This window comes from Pantherophis guttatus, chromosome 5 (assembly GCF_059756535.1).
Source record: "Pantherophis guttatus breed Tessera chromosome 5, ASM5975653v1, whole genome shotgun sequence".
Taxonomy (NCBI): domain Eukaryota; kingdom Metazoa; phylum Chordata; class Lepidosauria; order Squamata; family Colubridae; genus Pantherophis; species Pantherophis guttatus.
In genome coordinates this window covers 39485415-39505844 of record NC_142067.1, presented here as the reverse complement: position 1 = coordinate 39505844, position 20430 = coordinate 39485415, and the positions used below count along the sequence as shown (strand labels likewise).

The 20430-nt window shown below is 33.5% G+C and overlaps 1 protein-coding gene across 2 annotated transcripts in view; it reads right to left on the bottom strand.

The window, feature by feature from the left end:
- Positions 1–20430, bottom strand: part of EPHA6 (EPH receptor A6) — a 429275-nt gene that overhangs the window by 141035 nt on the left and 267810 nt on the right. For both annotated transcript variants that reach the window (XM_034413652.3, XM_034413664.3), the window contains exon 6: positions 4532–4656. In XM_034413652.3, the coding sequence (XP_034269543.1) occupies positions 4532–4656 (125 nt within the window). The remainder of the gene's footprint in view (positions 1–4531; positions 4657–20430) is intronic.

Sequence of the window (20430 nt, the reverse complement as noted above, 5' to 3'; positions counted from 1 at the left end):
TCCCAAATAATAGAAGTGATGTCATTAATCCCAATTCCCAATGCGGCAGAACAGTGAAATGAACAAAAGGAGATAAAGCAATCCTGAAGATAATGACAAACAGTTTCTGTAAAATGCTCAAAACACTGCAAGTATTGTTTTAAGATCTTTCACATTAATTATATAAGTAATCTCTGCATTTTATAAATCTGATGTGAATTTTTTCCCAATGGGTTTAAGCCTAGCTGTCTGAATTAAACAGGTTATAAACAAACATTTATTTATATGGCAGTAGGACTTGAAATCCCCTCTGTAAGATACTACAATTATGTTTTTCCACAGTAAATTATCTTTGACTATAGATTTATTGAATATCCCCATAGTTCAATGACTGGAGATAATGGCTTCTAAAATTAGAAAGCTTCCCCAGTATTTCTATAAATTGTATTACCTTGGGGTAAAAGAGCTACAGGAAGTTTCACCTCCTCTGGGATAAAAGACACATTAAAGGGTATTATTTTATTTAAAAGTAAATTAGGAATCCAATCCTTCGTAGAGTGGAAAAGCAATGAGAGCTGCCAAAAGAAGAATTAAGACATATTTATCATTTTCTGCTCAGTTGGTGAAACTGAGTCTTTTTATCTACCATATTTTGTTACTTTCTAAGAGCTTGAGTTGGACATAATGTTACACTATAGTTTAATGTTACACGTTATTCTACAAACCACCAAGGGCAGTATAAAATTAAACCAACAGATTAATTACTAATGCAGAGAGATATAATTGTCAATGGTTTTCTCAATTACAGTTATCAGAAAGATTCAAAACAGATAAAAATAGTTATGGTATGGAGCAAAGTAAGACAGATTCTGAACTACAATTGTGTGCTAATGATGAACATGTAATTTCTAAAATGTACAAATCTCATCTTCAAATTCAAATCCAAATCCAAATCCATGACTTATTTTAAATTTAATTATTTTTGAAAAAGGCATCTCAATGAATAATAGGTGGATATTGACTTATTTCAACATGCCAGAACTTTGATTATCGTAGTTCATTCTAGATAATGATAAGGGCTGATTTAGTTGCTGTGCAGGGGAATAGAATAAATAGAACATAACTCTGAGCCTCATTTCTACATTTAAACAAAATGAAAGCAGGTCCATTGGACATCAATGCGATGTCAGTGAGAAACATGTCTCACTGAAAGAGAACACCATCAATCCACTCAGTTAAGAGTGAACATGTACCGTACTTTTACTTAACAAAGTTAGAGGTAATGCAGAACTGGGTGACTGAAAGTGATGTAAATATTTATTTCAGCTATCTCTGATACAGTATGTCCAAATTTCAGATATCTATAGTTTCATACATAAGCTGATTCATGAATTTCCATATTAAAAATAACTGAAGAGCTTGGGGGGGGGAAAAAGAACTTGTACATTTCAATTTCATATGCTTCACTGATATTGTCTAGCTACTTATCTATCTACCCATTCTGTTGGACCATCCTATTGGAACAATTATCAATGCTGTACATTAGCAATCCAAACAATGTTTCTGCATAGTGTAAACATATTACACCAGTGTGTGTCCTTTGTTCAGCTTGCCTCATCTTAGAAAAAACAAATAGTTTCTTGTGTAGTTCACTTTATTTATACCAGGTTTTAAAAAACCATGGTTGAAATAAACAGAAAATACTCAATTCAGGCTACACTAGAGCATATTTATCTCTTTATCACTATTTTGTTCTTGTAGGAACTCTTCATACCATCCACAAATATCTTTACAATACAATGTCTGCCCCACAATAACGTTCACTTGGCAGAATACAATGCCCTACTTTTTTGTGTGATTTAGAGAAGATTTAATATAATCCCTTTTCTAGAATGCCTTTATATGTGATAACTTCCAGATGCAACACACAACTGCCCAACAAATTGTAGGCAAAACCACAAAAAATTCTCTGGAACCTAGGTGTACACCATTAGGTCTCTTAGAATTGCAATTCTAATCTGTCCTCTACACTGGCTGAGATGAGGGTAGGGGGCAACAATATACAGTGTAATTTTAAGTCATTTGTGATTTTCTCCACAATTTTTTTTAAAAAAAATACTGTATATATGACACAACTATGGTTATTACTCTTTAATTAGGTAATTTTGCTCCTCAAAGGTCTGGTTTTCTAGTCTGACATATCAGAAGAACACAATATTACATTCAGTAATAATAAACATACTATACACAATGTGGCAGAAATGGATACATCCATCTCTTCTACATTTATACTAATTGGTAAGGTCTACAATGATTATGGCATTATAGTTTGTTAATTGGGCTTAGTTGCACTATGAAGTTGCGCTGTGGGTAGATATTCATGACTACATTTTTTTAATAATATGAAAAGGCTTGAAATGAAAAACCAAGGCGAGAAGTTATATCTCTTTGTCCTTCATTTATTATTTTTTAACACCCATTATTATTCATGTGAGACAAATAAATCTAATTTTGTATATATTCTTCCATCTCTATATTCTTAGCAGAAGCAACTTTTCTTTTATAACTTTTTAATATTATATGCTACATCATTATTTTGTCGTCTTCACTATTTTCTATTCGCATAATTAGGTCTACAAAAGTATGTTGAACTAAGGTTCCAGACCAAATAGTATTTCACAAATGATTAATATATTTGCTTTTTGTACATTGCTATACATAGCCAAGCATCTGACTACATATTGTTTGTTCAGACTTTTCTTTAAGCATAATAAAGAATTATAGATTTTTTTAAAAAAGAAATCTACATACATTTATGCATGTAGCTCATATTAGCATGTATAGATTTTGCTTGTGTAATAAATTGCATTATGAATTCATGAGTTTAAAGTAATGGAAGTTATATTTACACAACAGTATGTCTGACATTATTTCATTATTGATTGATTATGCTTGAAAGGACATGATACTTGCCACTGATACAAAGCAAGGTACTTCTATCCAGAAATCTTTTCATTTTAAGTCATTGATTAAGATATGTCTTGTTTATACAAGGTCACTGCAAATATAAGATTGACTGATTGATTGATTGATATTTGGTGTGTCTAGACTACCTATCTCCTTCAAAATGTTGTCAATTGAACAAAATAATTACTATAGTTTACAAACGTTTATGAGCACCTGTATTCCGCCAGAAATTATAACACTAATAATTGCTCAGAAGAAATACAAAATGATAGGCTGTTAACTGAACTGTTCTAACAAAAGTGGAGACAAAGGACACTTCAAAATCATTAGCAAAGCCTGCAGAATATTTAGATGCAGTATATACTGTGATTTTGTTTCAAAATGGTTTTGAGTTAAAATGAGTTCATGGAATGAAAACTTCTATTCCAGCAACTCCATTGTGGGATGGGAGACACTCCTAAGCAATATGAGATTATAAAGAGGGATAGCTGAGAAAGACGAACCCAAAAATAGTGAATATCATATTTTCTTGTAGTAGATCCTTAACCACACCAAGTTTAGAAACTCTGCCCAAACTCTGCAAAACAGAGGACAAATAGGGGGTGTCAGAGGATTGAAGGTTGGAAGAAGGCATGGGAAAATATATTTCCATTGTGTATTAAAGTTCATTTTAAAATGTTTTGTGTTTTTAGGTTTTATTTTATATTATGTACTTTTTTAAAACTGTAACCAACCAAGAAACTTTTTGGAGTATGCACCTCAAAAATTTTTAAAAAATCAATCAATCTAATCAGTCTAATATAATACATTGCTGTATTTCTATATTTGTATATATGCTGGTGTATAATTTCTGGTATTTTTTTAAAAAAATACTGATTGCATCATGAACACATAATTAATCTCTATATAATTTATGTGATCTATTATTAGATTCAAATTAAAAATTAGCATTTATTCAAAACAATAAAAGAACTGCAAAACTCAAATTTGTTTTACAGAAACTTCCTACAAGCTAGCGCCTCATACAATATCCAGCATATACAATCAACACGGCCGTTTGCTGACATTCTGGAAGATGTAATGCCAAGATAGTTTAGGAAAACTGATATGTATATATATTGATGTGTCTCTTCTTCAACATTGGGATTGAAAAGCAACCAAATGTGACGTATTAAAATCAGAAATGTCACTGACTGATAACAAGTTGCACAGAGAACTAATAATTAATTTCCCATTACTAGTTTTCAGTAGTTAAGATGCTATTTATTCTTTCCAAGTGTGTGATATTTTGTATGTGATGAAGTATAGTTGAAAGTTTTTGCCATAAACTGAGGTCACCACTGAGCAGACCCACAGCCAAACCAAAGTAAGAATCAATTTTTTAATGAACATAATCTAAAATGAGAAAAAAAAAAAAGACCTGCAAGTATCAGCTGTCCAGAAAGTGGCCCTGTAAATTAAAATGCCAATTGTTTGGCATAAAAATAAACACCTACAGGCTATACTATAAACTGAGTACAAAAGGGGGAAATGTTAGAATATGAGGCTAATTCAAGGGTTTTATTTTATTGTAGTCAAAACCTACTTTCTCATAGTACTTGATCTCGTAGTCCAGAATGACTCCATTAGGAAAAGCAGGCTCTTGCCATGAGAGGGCAATGCTGTTTTGAGAAGCCCAGTCCTTCCTGACCATACCTATCAAGGAGGGTGCTGAAAAGGAAAAGGATAACTCCAGGTTAAAGATAATGCAGTGAATTTAAACCATCATAAAGAGATAATTTGGAATGATGCTACATGATTTGACCAATGGATCCCTCTTTGCAAAACTAAATTAGTGGTGCTAGAATCATGGTGCATAAAAGTCAAGATGATGATTGGGAGCATGTGATAAAAGCCCCACCTCTTTGTACACATGTGTATCGTCAACATATGTTCAAAAGATGGGCTCTTTCACTTCAGGGTTCACAATATTCTCTGGATGTTTTTGACCCCACTGCTCTGCATTAGTAAATCTTAGTACTTTGGGTTAGCTTCTATTAAATCTATATATTCTTCTTTAAAATCACTATGTCTTTTCCTAGGATTGGTGACTCTCACATGATTCTGGGGAAAAATGAATCTTCTTTAAAAAGTTGCAGATAAGTTGCTATATTCCTAGCTGGTATGCACCAAAGATTTTGTTGGAAGTGGATGCACCATCCTAATAAATGGATTCTTAAAATTGGATTCACTTAGAAATGTGTTGAATGGAACCCAATGTCTCTAGTGTGGAATGGTTCATATCACAGTGTTTCTTATTTCAGTGACCATAAACATATTAAATATTATCCTGTAGAAAGATTTTATAATGAAACTTAAGAGCTACTGCCTCTTCAGGACATTTTTCAAATAATGGGGTGATTATAATTGTTCATAATGGTAATTTATGTATCAGCAACTGCATATGAAAACAACTAATGTAGGAGTTGTTATAAAGGACTCAAAATTTCCACAGAGCTTGATCTAAAAATGTGGATTTCATACTGATATCTTCTATACATACATGATTACATTTGATTTTTATATTTACTATGTAAGTAACCATTACATAGAATATACACAGAGCAAAATAAGAACTAGCTAAGTTAATATAGAATGTTTGCCAAATGAAATGAAGATACCCTGTTTATAGTCAACTGCCACACTTCCTAACTCAAGGCTGCAACTGTCAAAAAGGTATCAGTTAAATTTAGTTAAACAGTATAAATGCTTAATAGAACAGGTATAAGGAAAATATGCATAGGAAAGCACTGAGAATGAAAATAAAGAAAAGCTCTGTAAACATTTATGAAAAATGGAGAAAACGTTGGAATAAGGGTATGGAACCTGTAGCTTTTCTAATGCCATTGCCCACCTGCCATAACTAGCATGGCCAATGGCCAAGAATAATAGGAACTAGTCAGCAACATATTCAGGCTTACAAGTTCCGTTACATATTTCCATAGTGATCTCTTAGGATATAACAAAGATAAAGCTTCTCAACATTGCTCTTTCATATTTGCTTTTCCTGAAATTTACTTAATATTATTTATTTTAGCCTAAAATATTCATTGTAAAAAGAAATACAAGTTGGCATTTAACAGAACTTTTCCACATACTACTATTGAATATAACCCAACCTGTTGCATTTTAGCACAAATTATGAAATATTTTAAATACAACATTTGTAACATGATCATGTTTTTGTGAAGTATCCATGTTGCAACATGTATTCTGTATCACACATGATTGAAATCATTTTATTAATATAACACTACACACATGCATGCATAGATGCATAAATACCTAGATCCACATTTATTTACACTATTTGCAATTTGTACAAATTCCATTTCCTAAAATATTTGAAACTCCTTTGAATTTATCTCAGAACGTCAAAATGTAAATATTTAAATACACAGATGAACTCATTTCACAATATGAAAATATACTTTACAATACAGATAGCTTATGGAAAATACTTTGAAAAATACACTTTGAAAGATACTTTAATTATTTTAAGCAAATTAATGAGACAATAATTAATTATCCAATTTTGTTTTTAATGGGAGATATATTTTTTTAAAAATATATATATTTAAATAATAAAAACATAGGAATCAATATTAAAAAAACCAATAACTTCCAGTCCTTCAAACTATACATTATGTATACGTAGTTCACACAATTATTTTTGTTCTCTAGCATTAGATGCTAAAGGCAAGTGCTTCCTTTCTCTTAAACCCTGCAGTCACAGGAGAAAATATTTCTAGGAAAGATATGTGGCTGAGAAAGGAATCTGTGAAAAACCAAAGCAACCAATTTTTCTCTGAGGATGTAACTAATTTAAACAAAAAAATAGATACAGTTACAGGTTTATATGAAGCAGAGCCATACGCCTCTGTTTTATTCTGCCTCACTTGGCTAATGCCACCTTCAAAACAACTAGCTAGCAGTAAAGAAGATGCCACAGGTTCTGCAAGAAAACATTGAATTTTATATATTTATAAAATTCATACAAAATTCATAACATGCAATTTTTGCAAATGTAATAACTATATCCATCCAGAATTTAATTGCTTCCTTCACTTGTCAACAATTCTGATTTTTATTTGTACAAAATAAATAGGCTGTCTGTAAGCAGGAAAATAAATTGACACAGATCAAACACTGACAGTCAACCATCACAAGCTATTTCTGTCTACTATATCTTGCAATGATCTCAAACTACTATAAATAAATAATTTTTCAAGGAAGACTTTTGAGAAACTTGAATTTATCAAAATGTTCATTCTATTCAATTTAGGCATTTCCTTGTATGATGATATTATGAAGATTTATTTCTATTTTATAATACAGATATTTGGGTATTCTAATTAGGAAGAAATTGCTTTGATTATCTGATTAAGAGGGCTCTAAGATCTAAGTTATCCTCCAATAAATAGTTAATATCTAAGTTGCCATAACAGTCTTTGTTGGTTTTGTAGCACAACTACCCCCATGGAATTTGTTACCTTGCTGTAGCCATCTGCCAGCTCACAGTTCTCCAATTACTTTTTGATAATGCCATCTGGAATTGTCAAAGGCCTTGCCAAAGTCACATTATATATATTGCATTCCCCTTATCCATCAAACCAATTACCCTGTCAAGGAAGGGAATGAGATATGGTTAGTGATATTTCCTATTCCACTTTCTGAAGGGATGGGGAATTTAGAGCAGCCTTTAAAGGTGAAGAAGTAGTGAAATAATAATATTCCTAAACTGTTACAAATAGAAGGAGGAAGCAGTATTACGTTTGCCACCTTGAGTTACATGAAAAGAAAGAAAGGCAGAATAAAAATAAAATAGATTAAAAGGGATTGACAGATGTCATTGAAACTCAATTAGCAATTGCATGCACTTCTTTTACTCAAGACACTCTTTTTGTTTTACAATAGCCAAACTTGCTATTTTGATGTTTTGGCTGCCTGAGATGAAGGACAAGAAAAGAACCCTCTTTACACATACACTGAACCTATTTCCAAATAAATAAGGAATAGCTCCCTCCTTAGAATTGACTAGGGTTAGAACTTATTTAAGGATCGTTTTTATGATGGTTGTGAAGTGAGTCATTCTAAGTGAACTACATGGTTGCTTAGCAAACCATAGAGGCATTAAGTGAATCCAGCATATTCAATGGGTATTTTTTCTGCTCTAAAATAGCAAATAAATAAATAAAATAATAAGTTATAGTCATGCTGTAACGAGTTATAATTACAAGCTGGTTGCCAAGCACCTAAGATGCATCACATAAGGCAGTGCAATATTCTAAGGCAGTCGGAAATGCTTTACAGCTGCAAAACCATTCTTAATGACTTTGAACAGTCATTAAGCAAGGACTACCTGTAATCTGAAATACTGCACAAACGTATTATTTTCATTATAGCTATGTACAAAGAAGGGAACATGGAGAATAGAATGGTCTACTGTATAGGTATGCAGCTCTTCCTATTATAAAAGGTCTTGGCATGTAGAAAGTGAATGGTGTGGTGGCCTAGAAGTGAAGATTCTTGCATTCCACTCAGAAGGCTGAGAGTTCAATACTAAGCAGTGACAGATGTTTCTTTATCAGGGCATAAAGAGAAAATATCTCCTGTGAACTCTGAGTAGGAATTTAGGAAGGGCATCGGTCAGTAAACGCTCAGCTCCATTCAGTCATCCTGAGCTCATCCCAATAAAAGTAATTAAAGGGTCATAAAAAGAAAAAAAATGTAGAGAGTAAAAGGATGAAAGCCAATTCAACATTAACTGCAAATGAAAAAAAAATAAAAAGTTTTATTTTGAAAGAGTAGATTTGTCATGGCTGAATTTGTGAGGAAAGACTGCTAGTCTGGTGCTTTCCTAGGCATACCCAAATAAGATTCTTGGAACTGTCTTTCTAAGCTTCTGGTACAAATGATTCTTCACTCCATTTAATATCCTGAAAACAATCATGATGGTGAATAATGAAATTATATACTGCCTTTTGGTATATACAAAGTAATATAAATTGTAGGTTCTGTTTCATGTAAAGTTAACACAGAAAAAATTTGCTAGATGCTATTAAAGCTTCTTTCTAGATGCTATTAAAACCCCCATTATTTCATAGAGATAGCCTTGGGATTTGTTACAAAATAAATAAATTAGCAATGTATTTACATTTTCTATTCTATCATATTTTTTTTCTTTACTTCTTTCTTCAAATTTTACTGTTCTCTCTTGAGTTCTGCAGTATAAGAACTCTGAGTACTTTAAACATTATTATCAGTACTGCAGGATGTAATTCACCATACAAGCTGTGCTGATTTAGAATATATGTCAAAGATCATTTACCTTATATAGGTGGCTCCCCAATACATTTTATGAAAAGTTTTTGATTTGTAGATGAATCTATTAGAATTGTAAATGGACTACTTCTAAATAAATGCTTGTGGATAGAGTGAAAAATTAGAATTTATATTAGTGATTAATAAAGCAATACTGAAAGGCATCAGTAGCAATTTTTGCTGATTCCAAAATGATGAATGACATTACTGTGCAAATGCTATTCCATATTTGCATCCTGGCATTTGATTCAAATATATAAGTCATGACATTTATGTGATGATGTAATTATGCATGTCTTATAATTTTACCTCTGCTCCCATGATCTTTCTATATACTTCAGAAGTACACATTTTCGTCAAGAGAGTGTATTATCAGAAAAGAGTGATAAGATTGCAGTTTAAAGCAGTAAATAAAACCCAGTGAACAGTGTGAGATATAATTCTGAGTAAAATGCAAATAATTGCTGTGTGCGAGTAGAAAATTTGAGAAATATATAATATGAACATGAGTAGGGGGTAAGTTTATTTGATGAAAAAGATGTACTTAGAGGATATATCCAACCACTGTGAGATTAGAAGATTTTGATTTATTCGTTATCATTGACAGTAATCTTTCCCAGTTAGAGTGGTTCAGTGGTAGTCCATACATTATTCATGAAAAAGATTCTGTCTTCAATCATTGTCATCTCCAGGGAGACTGAGAAACACATAGAAACCTTGGAAACATCATACCTCCCATCATGGGTAATAGTGATAAAGATCAGTGATTGAGCTCAAAATAAATTTAGGTGGTCTAAAAACTACCTCACACCAATGGATTTAAGAAGGATCTGTCAGAAACTAATACATTTGGGCCTAATAAATGGATATAGATTAGGCTTTGCCATTGGGGCCAATTAATACTTTCTTTTTCCTTTTCCATTGGTTCCTCACATCTACCAGAACCTTCCAAGACTTTCTTCCATTTTAGAAACATCAATCTTTCTTTATTTAATTCTCTTTTGGAAGAGAAGAATGCCTGCCATGGAAATGTCAGGGAAACAATCTTTTCAAATATTTATGTGTCAATTCTGCAATGAAGTACTGCAAATTATTTAGAATATGTAACCCAAATTCGGTCACTTGCTTTGCATTTTGTACAATTATTTTCTGTTATCTTATAATTGGGATCAAAAAATAATATGGATATTTTGAAAAGAAGGTTGAAATTTACTCCTCAATTGTTTCTATTGGGTATAACTACGGACTGTACAGTATCAGAGACTAAATTGATTTTGAACTTAATATCAGCAGCTAGGCTGTTGGTAGCTCAATATTGGAAGAAGGACTCTTTGCCTACTATTGAAGAGTGGATATTGAAAATAACAAACCTAGCAGAAATGGCGAAAATCTCAGCATACTTGAAGGACCACACGCAAGAAAGATACGTATCGGAATGGAGAAGATGGATTGATTATATTCAAAATAAGTATCAGACAAGAAAATATCAAATAGCTTATGAATGAATGTTAGTATTAGAAGTATTAGGTTATCTATAGTGGAGTTAAGGTTTCAGGGGGGGAGTTAGTACTTTAAGGATAAGTAGATTAATCTAGTTTATGACTGATTAAATGAAATACCTTGTATTTTGCTCTGGGAAGTCTGGGGTGGAGGGTGGGATGAGGGGGGGAAAGGGTGGGGGGAACATGGGGGGAAGAAAATTTTTGCATTTTTTTTTTGTAAAACTTTTCAATAAAAAAAATAATATGGCTAGATTAATATTATATATTGGGTATAATGAATTAAAATATACTAAACACTCCTATTTCTTTATGGGCCTTCTGAAAATATGATTTATGATAACAAGGTTTCCAAAGTTATAGGAAAATGTTTGATGCATATACAGTACATAGTCATGATTCAGATAAATAAGAAGAGGTATCAAGAAGAAGGATAATGATTAGGTACAGGTAGATGGATCTTGTAAATTGACTTTTGGGAAGTTGGGTGATATCAGTCTTGAGGAAAAATGTTTTAGTGTATACATAATACCACTTTCTAAATACCTGAAAACATGCCACACAGATGATGGCCAAGACCTACTATTATCATATAAGAATACAGGCATATTCATAGAGTAAATGTTTTTAGATCAAGAAAGACAGATTTTTTGATGAATATTGCCATGAGCAGTTTGGTAGTGGAAATTATTACCAAGATAGATGATGAGGCCTTCCTCAATGTGAACAAGCAATAATAAATAACATTTTTTTGAAATGGTTTTTAATTGGATTGCCAAGAGAGTATCATGATTGAAATGGATCCAAAGTCAATAAATACAGAAATACAGAATTTGGATTCAGAACACTGAGGACTTTATTTAATCTGTCCTCTTCAACTGTATGAAGCAAAGTCTCTGCAACTTTACAAAAAAAAAAAAGGAACCAATTATTCTACAAGATCTATAATTGATGGCAAATGTTATTTATGTTGGATGTGATATTCTAGAAAATATTGAAAGCAGTATTGAAACAAAATTTGTATTAGTCCATTTTTCTAGGAAGGCTTTGGTAAGCCAGTTCTTTTGATGACATAATTAACTAAAATACAGAGGAAAAAGTGTTGTGTAAACATTTTCAAGTTTGCATATGTTGTAGCCATCAACATATTCTAAAAAAAATGGCTTTATTCCCAGCTACTTAATTATTTATTTTCTGAATTCTTCTACAGTAATTTTGTTAAACTACAGTACTAAAAGACTTTATTTCTGGTCAGCAGTGTACATTTAACACATTTATCTTCAAACTTCTTTTTCAAGATTTAGTGGAATTAGCTAGACAATATAAAAGAAATATTATCTCTCACAATGTTGTCTCTTCATGTATAGTAGAATAATGTTCAGTTTCCATTCTTAAATGATAACTCTAACATATTAATAATGAAAGATGGAAAATACTATTATTCTTATACAAAATGCCTGAACCTTGATTTCTGTAATTAGATTGCAACATGTATGAAATTTGACAGTAACTTTAAGAATGTCTCATACATAGAAATAAATACAGTCTGTTATTCAGAATGTTTGGCTATTTCAGGGTACTGTAATAAAACTAATTGTTATTTGAAACTCTGCAGGAAAAATAGTAAGTTTAAAAAAAATAATTTTCTTAACAAGGGAATATTATTTCATATTCCCAAATAATCTGTTCTGTCATAGAAATTCAGTGCCTTCAAACTAGAGAATTGTGCATTAATTTTTGTATTAAAAAATAATGGTTTCTATATTTGTCGAGGTATACATTATACTTTCTCAACCATGGAATCTCATTTGCTTTGCTAGTCACTTTGAATATCATGTGTTAGCAGACATGTCTGTAGTTTCCAATGTATATATTTACTAAGTATTCACAATAAATTATAATAGACTTTGGTTATAGTTTCTAAGTGCATTTGTTGTAAATTATTGTATATTAAAATAATTATAATTGACAAATGGTTTGTCTGTACATTAATATAATAATAGTATAATATTTTAAAAATCCTAATGTATTTAAACATATATTAAATTATTGTTTACATAAAAATTAATTGAAATACAAGCACAAATAAATATAGAGAATTGCATAAATTCACATAGATAGATATGTATTGTATATTAGCATAAGCTGATTTAGCCAACCATTTTCTCATTCCAATATTTATTTTATAAAGTTCTGCCTTTTAAAAAAATCATCTATCAACTTGGGAACAGATTTACTAATTAAAAATACTTTTTTCCCAGTGTTTATGATTAGAAATTGATTAGTTATTAAGATTTTTAGTCAAAATTTGTTTTCTGGAAGCTAATGAATGCTAATGAAATTCAGATGAATAAATGTTACCTATATCTCTCAGATGATGTCTGTCATAATATGAAGATTTAAGACAAGAGTTTTCTGCATAAATGTATGACTTGGTTCAGATTTCATTGAAGTTTGTGTTTAGTAGTCAAGGTGTACAATTCCTGTGGATTTGTCCTACTATCACAAATAATTCAGAGTCAAAGCAGGATATCTATCCCTAATCTCATTATGTAATATTGTTTCTTTAGCATCTGAAAAAGACTATATATTAATGTACTTTGTTTAATCGTTTACCTGTTTAACAGAAAACAGATATTTCTGATCTGAATCTCAGATATCAAGGTTACATTTCCCACTTGGCTACCTTACTTCAATCAGATTACAAACAGTGCAGAGACAGAGAGAAGATTTGAATTCTGATGTTCATTTCTGCCTCACTACTAATTGCTTTTATTCTTACAATCTCTTAAAACTGCTTAAACTAATCTCAGGCAGCTGAACTATATATTTTGTATTTGTAAGTGTACATTTTAAATCCTTATTTGGTAGTTATTTTAGACCTTCCACTGTTAGTGAACTCTCAATATATTTTTGATTAAGTCCCTTGAAGAAATCAAACCTAGATGTAAAAACTACATGACTTCAAAATTTTTCATTATCACCTCGCTATTCCCAAACGATGGACAAGAAAATAATTTGCAGAGATAAATGTACTACTAAGTTTGTTGGATGCTTGAAACACTATTTGTCTTTATATATGCTTGATGATGGGTTATTTTTAATGAACACAATGGCACCTGAAGTTTCATCAGCAAAACAGCTACAATTTCACAGAATTAAAAATGGTCTGTAAGTCAGACTGTTCAGAGAAAAAACTTATTACTTAATAAATCTGCAGTATACACTGGGGGGGACAAGTTAATCATGAAATCTTGATGCAGCTCATATTTAGCAACTATATAAAACAATATTCTAAGTATAAAATATACCTTAAAATAGCTAAATATAATTAAAACAGGTTTTAGTAAATTATGAAATCACTGCAGTATGGATGGAGTTGGAACATTATATTAGTAAATTCCACATGGACCATCCAAAAGCCAGGGTCTTACTAGGGGGAGATTTCAGTACCAGATTGGGACCAGATGATTATACACTATATATGAAATATCATCATTATCCACCAACAGAGGTTCCCATAAGAACCAGCGCCTGCCTCACATGACTCTCTAAAGACAAGAGAGCAAATTTCGCCAGCCTCTGTCTTGCAAAGATGGCAAATAAACTCAACCTTTTTATATCCAACAGCTCTTGGGCTGGCAACTATTCTGGCGAGGCTACATTTATGGCAGGGTCCAAAACCAGCACCATTGATTATATCCTAACTTCTATGGACTTATTACATTATGTAGAAAATTTTGAAGGTAGGCCTACCTTACCTGGAAAGCGATCATCTACCTTTGTATATATACATGAAGCCCTTCATCTAGCAGATGCCCTTCGGGGACCAATTTATTCGTGCAATTTTTCCAGCAGGCCTAACAAGATGTAGGGTCAAATGGTCCCAACAACTTGACCAGAAGGTGAGGAGAACTCTATCAGAGGACAATCTTCAAAAACTTCGCTCAGCCTTTATTACAGCCAATCCCTCCCAAGATTTACAACCATTGCTAGTACATGACCAGAACTTCTCAGCTAAGAGGCCCTGTATCGCCTCCAAACCATGGTTTGACAAGGATTGTGTAGAAGCCAAGAAAACTCTTACCTTGGTTTATAAGATGTACAAAAGTGAGACTGAGAATGGTAATAAAGCAAGTCTTAAACAACTTATGAGTCTCAAAAAACAATATAAGCAACTGATTGCTCTTAAGAAGAGACATGACACGAAATCCTCCTGGGAACAGCTTATTGTAGCAGCAAAGCAAAAGAACTCTTCTCTATTCTGGCGTCTAATAGCTGGTTATTCTGACAGAATTCATACCCCATTAGCCAACCATATAACTCCTACAACCTGGGAACTCCACTTTCAGAGAATGTATGAAGACCCCTCCAGTGAGAGTATAAGGTAGACAATTAAGGACTTACTTGAATGGCCCCCGGTTTCAGAGTCCGAAATCAAATCGCTCAATGGCCAACTCAGGACTGGGAAGGCCCCAGGTGCTAACTTCATTACTACTGAATTACTAAAGAACAATATGGAGTGCTGGATAACAGTTCTGGTGGTGCTATTCACTTATATTGACTCCACTGGCTATGTCCCAGAAGATTGGAGCTTGGCAATTGTTGTTCCAATTTTTAAAAAGGGAAAGAGAAATGATCCTGTCAATTACAGATCAATAAGTCTGCTAAATATGTCCCTGCGGCTCAGGAAAGGTGTCTTCTCCACCATAGCAATGTTATATAACAATTGTGGGAAACCCTTTGCACTGCTTAGTCATTTCCCTTTTAGCGTTGAATCTATAATGGGCCACACAGTTTAGGAATTGCAACTATCATATAGTCACACCTTGTATAATTGACATTGGATTTTATTATAGATTTTAGTTGTTATTTATTATTTTATACTATAAATTTTAAGTGTATATATACCCTGTTTTCCAAAAATAAAACATACCCTAATAATAAGCCCAATCAGGCTTTTGACTGCATGCACTAAAATAAGCTTCCCCCCAAAATAAGCCCTTCCTGAAAATATTTAAATGCAGAGCTGTAAATCAGGTAAGATGGCAAGAGGAGCCCCATCTTGCTCCATGCACCCCAAAATAATAAGACATCCCATGTATTATGTATATAATTCTAAGGTTTATTTATTTGTTTGTATAGCTGCCCACCTCAGACTCATGATTCTCAATTTATTGAGCCTAACAATAAATAAAAATAAGATAAAAAATATCTAAAACAAAAGACATAGTATACTTGGATTTCAGTAAAGCATTTGACAAAGTAGATCATAAGCTACTTCTTAGTAAGTAAAAAAAAATTTGAGCTAGACAGCATCACCACCAGATGGATTCATAACTGGCTGACAAACCACATTCAATGTGTAGCCCTTGAACTACATCTACGTGGAAAAAAGTCAGCGGTGTGGTACCCCAAGGTTCTGTCTTAGGCCTAGTACTCTTCAATATCTTCACAAATGATTTAGATAAGGAAATAGAATGGGAACTTATCAAATTTGCAGGTGACACCAAGTGGAATAGCCAACACTCCAGAAGATAGGCTCAAGATCCAGAAGGATCTCAACAGATTTGAACACTGGGCTCCATCTAACAAAATTAAATTCAAAGGTAAGAAAAGTAAGGTTTTACACTTAGACAAGAAAAACCAAAGATATAGAATATGTGGAACCTAGCTCAATATCAGCAACTGAGAAAGTGATCTAGGAGTCCTAGTAGACATCCACTTAAATATGAGCCAGCAGTGTGCAGCAGCCACCAAAAAAGCCAATGGAATCCTGGGCTGCATTAACAGAGGGATAGAATCACGATCACATTAAATGTTAGTACCACTTTATAATGCCTTGGTTGAAACACTTAAAACACTGCTCAAGATTTTGTTGCCACAATATAAAAAAGATGATTAGGGGACTGGAGATTAAAACATATGAAGAACAGTTGCAGGAATTGGGTATGTCTACTCTAGTGAAAAGAAGGCCTCGAGGTGACATGATAGCAATGTTCCAATATTTGAGGGGCTGCCACAAGGAAGAGGTGGTCAACCTATTTTCCAAAGCACCAGAAGGCAAGGGAAGAAGCAATGTATGGAAACTATTCAAGGAGAGATTCAACCTAGAATTAAGGAGAAATTTCCTCACAATGAGAATAATTAACAAGTGGAATAGCTTGCCTTCAGAAGTTGTGAATGCTCTATCACTGGAGGTTTGTAAGAAGAGACTGAACAACCATTTGTGCAGAATGTTATAGAGTCTCCTACTTGTGGAGGGGGGTTGAACTAAAAGATCTCAAAGGTTGCTCCCAACTATGTTATTCTGTTGTTCTATTCTATTATCACAACAAAGTAATAAATAACATATACAGTAGCTGAAATAAAAAAAAAACAACCAACACAATTAAAATAATCATGATATGGAGTCAACTACATACCCAGAACCTCAAACTCAGTAACAAATCCAAGTCTTCAAGGACCTATGGACATCCAGCTAGGTTAGAGTAAATCTAATCTATTTCTTTGAAGGAATGATGTTCTAAAGAACAGTTATTACAACAGAAAAGTCTCTTTGAAGGTCCTTAAGATGTGATTAAAATAGGATAGAATCATACGTTGCCTCTCTTATTTCCAAAATTATGAATAGAAAAAAGTTTACTGCAACTTAATATTACGGTGGTTGTTATTGTTGTTATAATTATTATACTGCTCTGTAACAATGTTTTCAGCCTACCGGTAGTTATAAAGAGGACATCATTCAAACATAATGCCATCTGCTGTGTTTATCAGTTGCTAAGCTTCCATGTTGTAGAAGTAACTTGCCCATTGTACCTATTTTGGCAACAGTATAATCAGTGTCTTACTTGGAATTGTCAGGGCATTTATTAATCCCATGTTTGGCTCTGGGACTAATTACCCTGGTTTAGAGGAGATGAATCGAGGCTCCTCTTTGTTGCAATATTCCGAAAAGAAACGCGAAGGAAGGTTTCTAATAAAACTCATTTATTTGTTATAAAGAAAATAAAACACCTCACTAACTAAGAAAAGTTAATTGTTACATTTTGGAAGTAATTTGGGCCAGCTGCCTTTCAGCAACCGGCACCCGTGGCAAGAGAACAAAGGAAAGAGTGTGAGAAGCAAGTGAAGGAATGTGGGTGGATGGACATGCGTAGTAGCTTTTGATAACAATTCTTGGCAAGGTACAGAGAGTCAGATAGTCCAGAAATAATGAGTTCAGCTGGCAAATAAAATAACACAGTGACTTTCCCCTTCTTTGCCAGTTGAGCGAATATCAGTACATCATCAAATAAGGCACATCTTCTTACGCAGATACTCGTGTTGAGCTGCTGGAAGTGGTTTGTTGAGCATATCAGCAATTTGATCATGTGTAGATACATATTGCATTTTGGCAAAACCTTTTTTCACTAAATGCTTTATGTTTTGGTAACGAATGTCAATGTGTCTGGACCTAGAACCTGTAAAATGAGATTCAGAAATATAAACCACCGATTCATTGTCTTCCATCACGGTGATCGGTCGGATCGGGTGTGTCCAGATATCTGTGACTAAAGCATCAAACCAAGTTAGAGAATTACATGCATCTGAAACACAAGCATATTCAGCTTCAGTAGATGAACAAGAAACAAAATTCTGTTTACGCACTTGCCAATAAACAGGACATCCATTTAAGAACATCATATAACCTGAAGTACTTTTACGTGATTTCTTATCACTTGCCCAATCAGAATCTGCATAACAACATAATTCTGCATAATCAGTATGTGTTGGTTCTAACAATAACTTCAAATGTTTAGTGTATTTTAGGTATCTCAATAATTTCTTAATGCATGTCCAATGAAACTGTTTTGCCTTACCTACGTGTCGAGATAAGAGATTAACACTAAGTGCAATGTCGGGTCTGGTCCAACTACTAATGTACAATAGTGACCCAATGACTGAACGATAAAGTGTTTGATCCTCGAACTCAGGACTTTCTTCTTGTGTCAAGTTATGAAAATCTGTTTGCATGGGTGTCTTTGTTGTATTAGCATCCTTCATGTTGCAATGATGCAAAACTTGTTCAATTTTATCTTCTTGTGAAAGACTAAACCCCTTCTGTGTTTTTTCAATCTGAACACCTAAATAAGTGCTAATGTGACCTAATGATTTCAATGTGAAGTATCTCTGCAAAGCTTTGGCAAAAATTTCACTCATTTGCTTATTTGGACCAATATAAACAATATCATCAACATAAACAAGAACTATCTCATATGCATTGTTAGATCTTTTTGTGAACACGCACTCATCAGTTTCGGACTTAATAAAGCCCATTGAATTTAGTTTGTCAGTAAGACATAAATACCACATTAAACCAGATTGTTTCAGACCATAGAGACTTTTGTTTAGGAACCAGGTATCCCCTTCTTGCTGTCGGAATCCTGGAGGACTTTTCACGTAGATCTCTTCATCTAGGTCTGCATGTAGATAAGCTGTGTCAACATCAAACTGAAAAACTTCTAAACCAAGGATAGTTGCAGTTGCTAAAGCAATTTTTACACTCTCAGTTCTGACTGTCGGTGAGTAAGTATTTGTGTAGTCCTCAGGATAACGTTGAGCGAAACCCTGAGCTACAAGTCTGGCCTTGTACAGTGACTCACCATTTGGTTTCTTTTTGATTCTATAGACCCATCGAGTGCCAATGACCTTTTTGTTTGCTGGAGGTTTTGCAGGTGTAAATACTTTAAGTTTCTTTAGACTGTCCATTTCAACCTGCATTGCTTCATACCATTTGTCTTGCTCTGAATCAGGGAGCTGCTTGATTTGCGTGAAATTATCAGGTGGAAATGTAACATTGCAAATCAAAGGCAAGGGTGCTTTTGTCAGTTGCCAAGAATATCGTTGTGGAGGGATCCCTTTTGTGACCCTCTTGGAACGTCTCAGAACAACTGTCCAATCTTCTTCTGCTTCGTCCTCGTCCTCACTTTCATCGCTAGCGTCAGCATCCGCGGCTTGCGAAGACGGAACATCGGGTTGAGAAGAATCAGTGGAATCTTGATCATCAATCTGCGTGGCATCAGCAGTATCATCTCTAGGAAAATAAACTCCAGGATCATTGGAATGAATCCTGGACCAGTCAGTATCTTCCTCAAAATTAGCAGATTGGGAAATCACAATTGCATGTTTAGAGTCAATAAATCTGCTCCATTTTGAGTTATCATCAATACCCATAAATCTCAGTCTCTTTGCTGCTGGACTTCCTTTTCTTCTTTGAGCTAAGGGAACGTTCACCATAGCGTATGAACCAAAAGTAATCTAGAGTAATTATCAACTATTGTTAGAAAATATTTTCTACCACCAAATGATGGCGGGAATGGACCAACTATGTCAATGTGAACCAAATCAAAAATGCGTGTTGACAGGCGTGTAGCGTGTTTGGGAATGGCTGCTGCTTTGGATTTGGCCTTCTTGCATACAGCACAATCCAAAAACACCTTACACCCCTTTAGATCCAAACCTTTTGCGAACTCCGGCATCTTCCTAAGAACACGGAAACTGGCATGCCCCAATCTTCTATGCCATTTGTGGATACACCTGGAATGCAAAGGTTTACCAGTTAGTGAATTCTCAACATTAA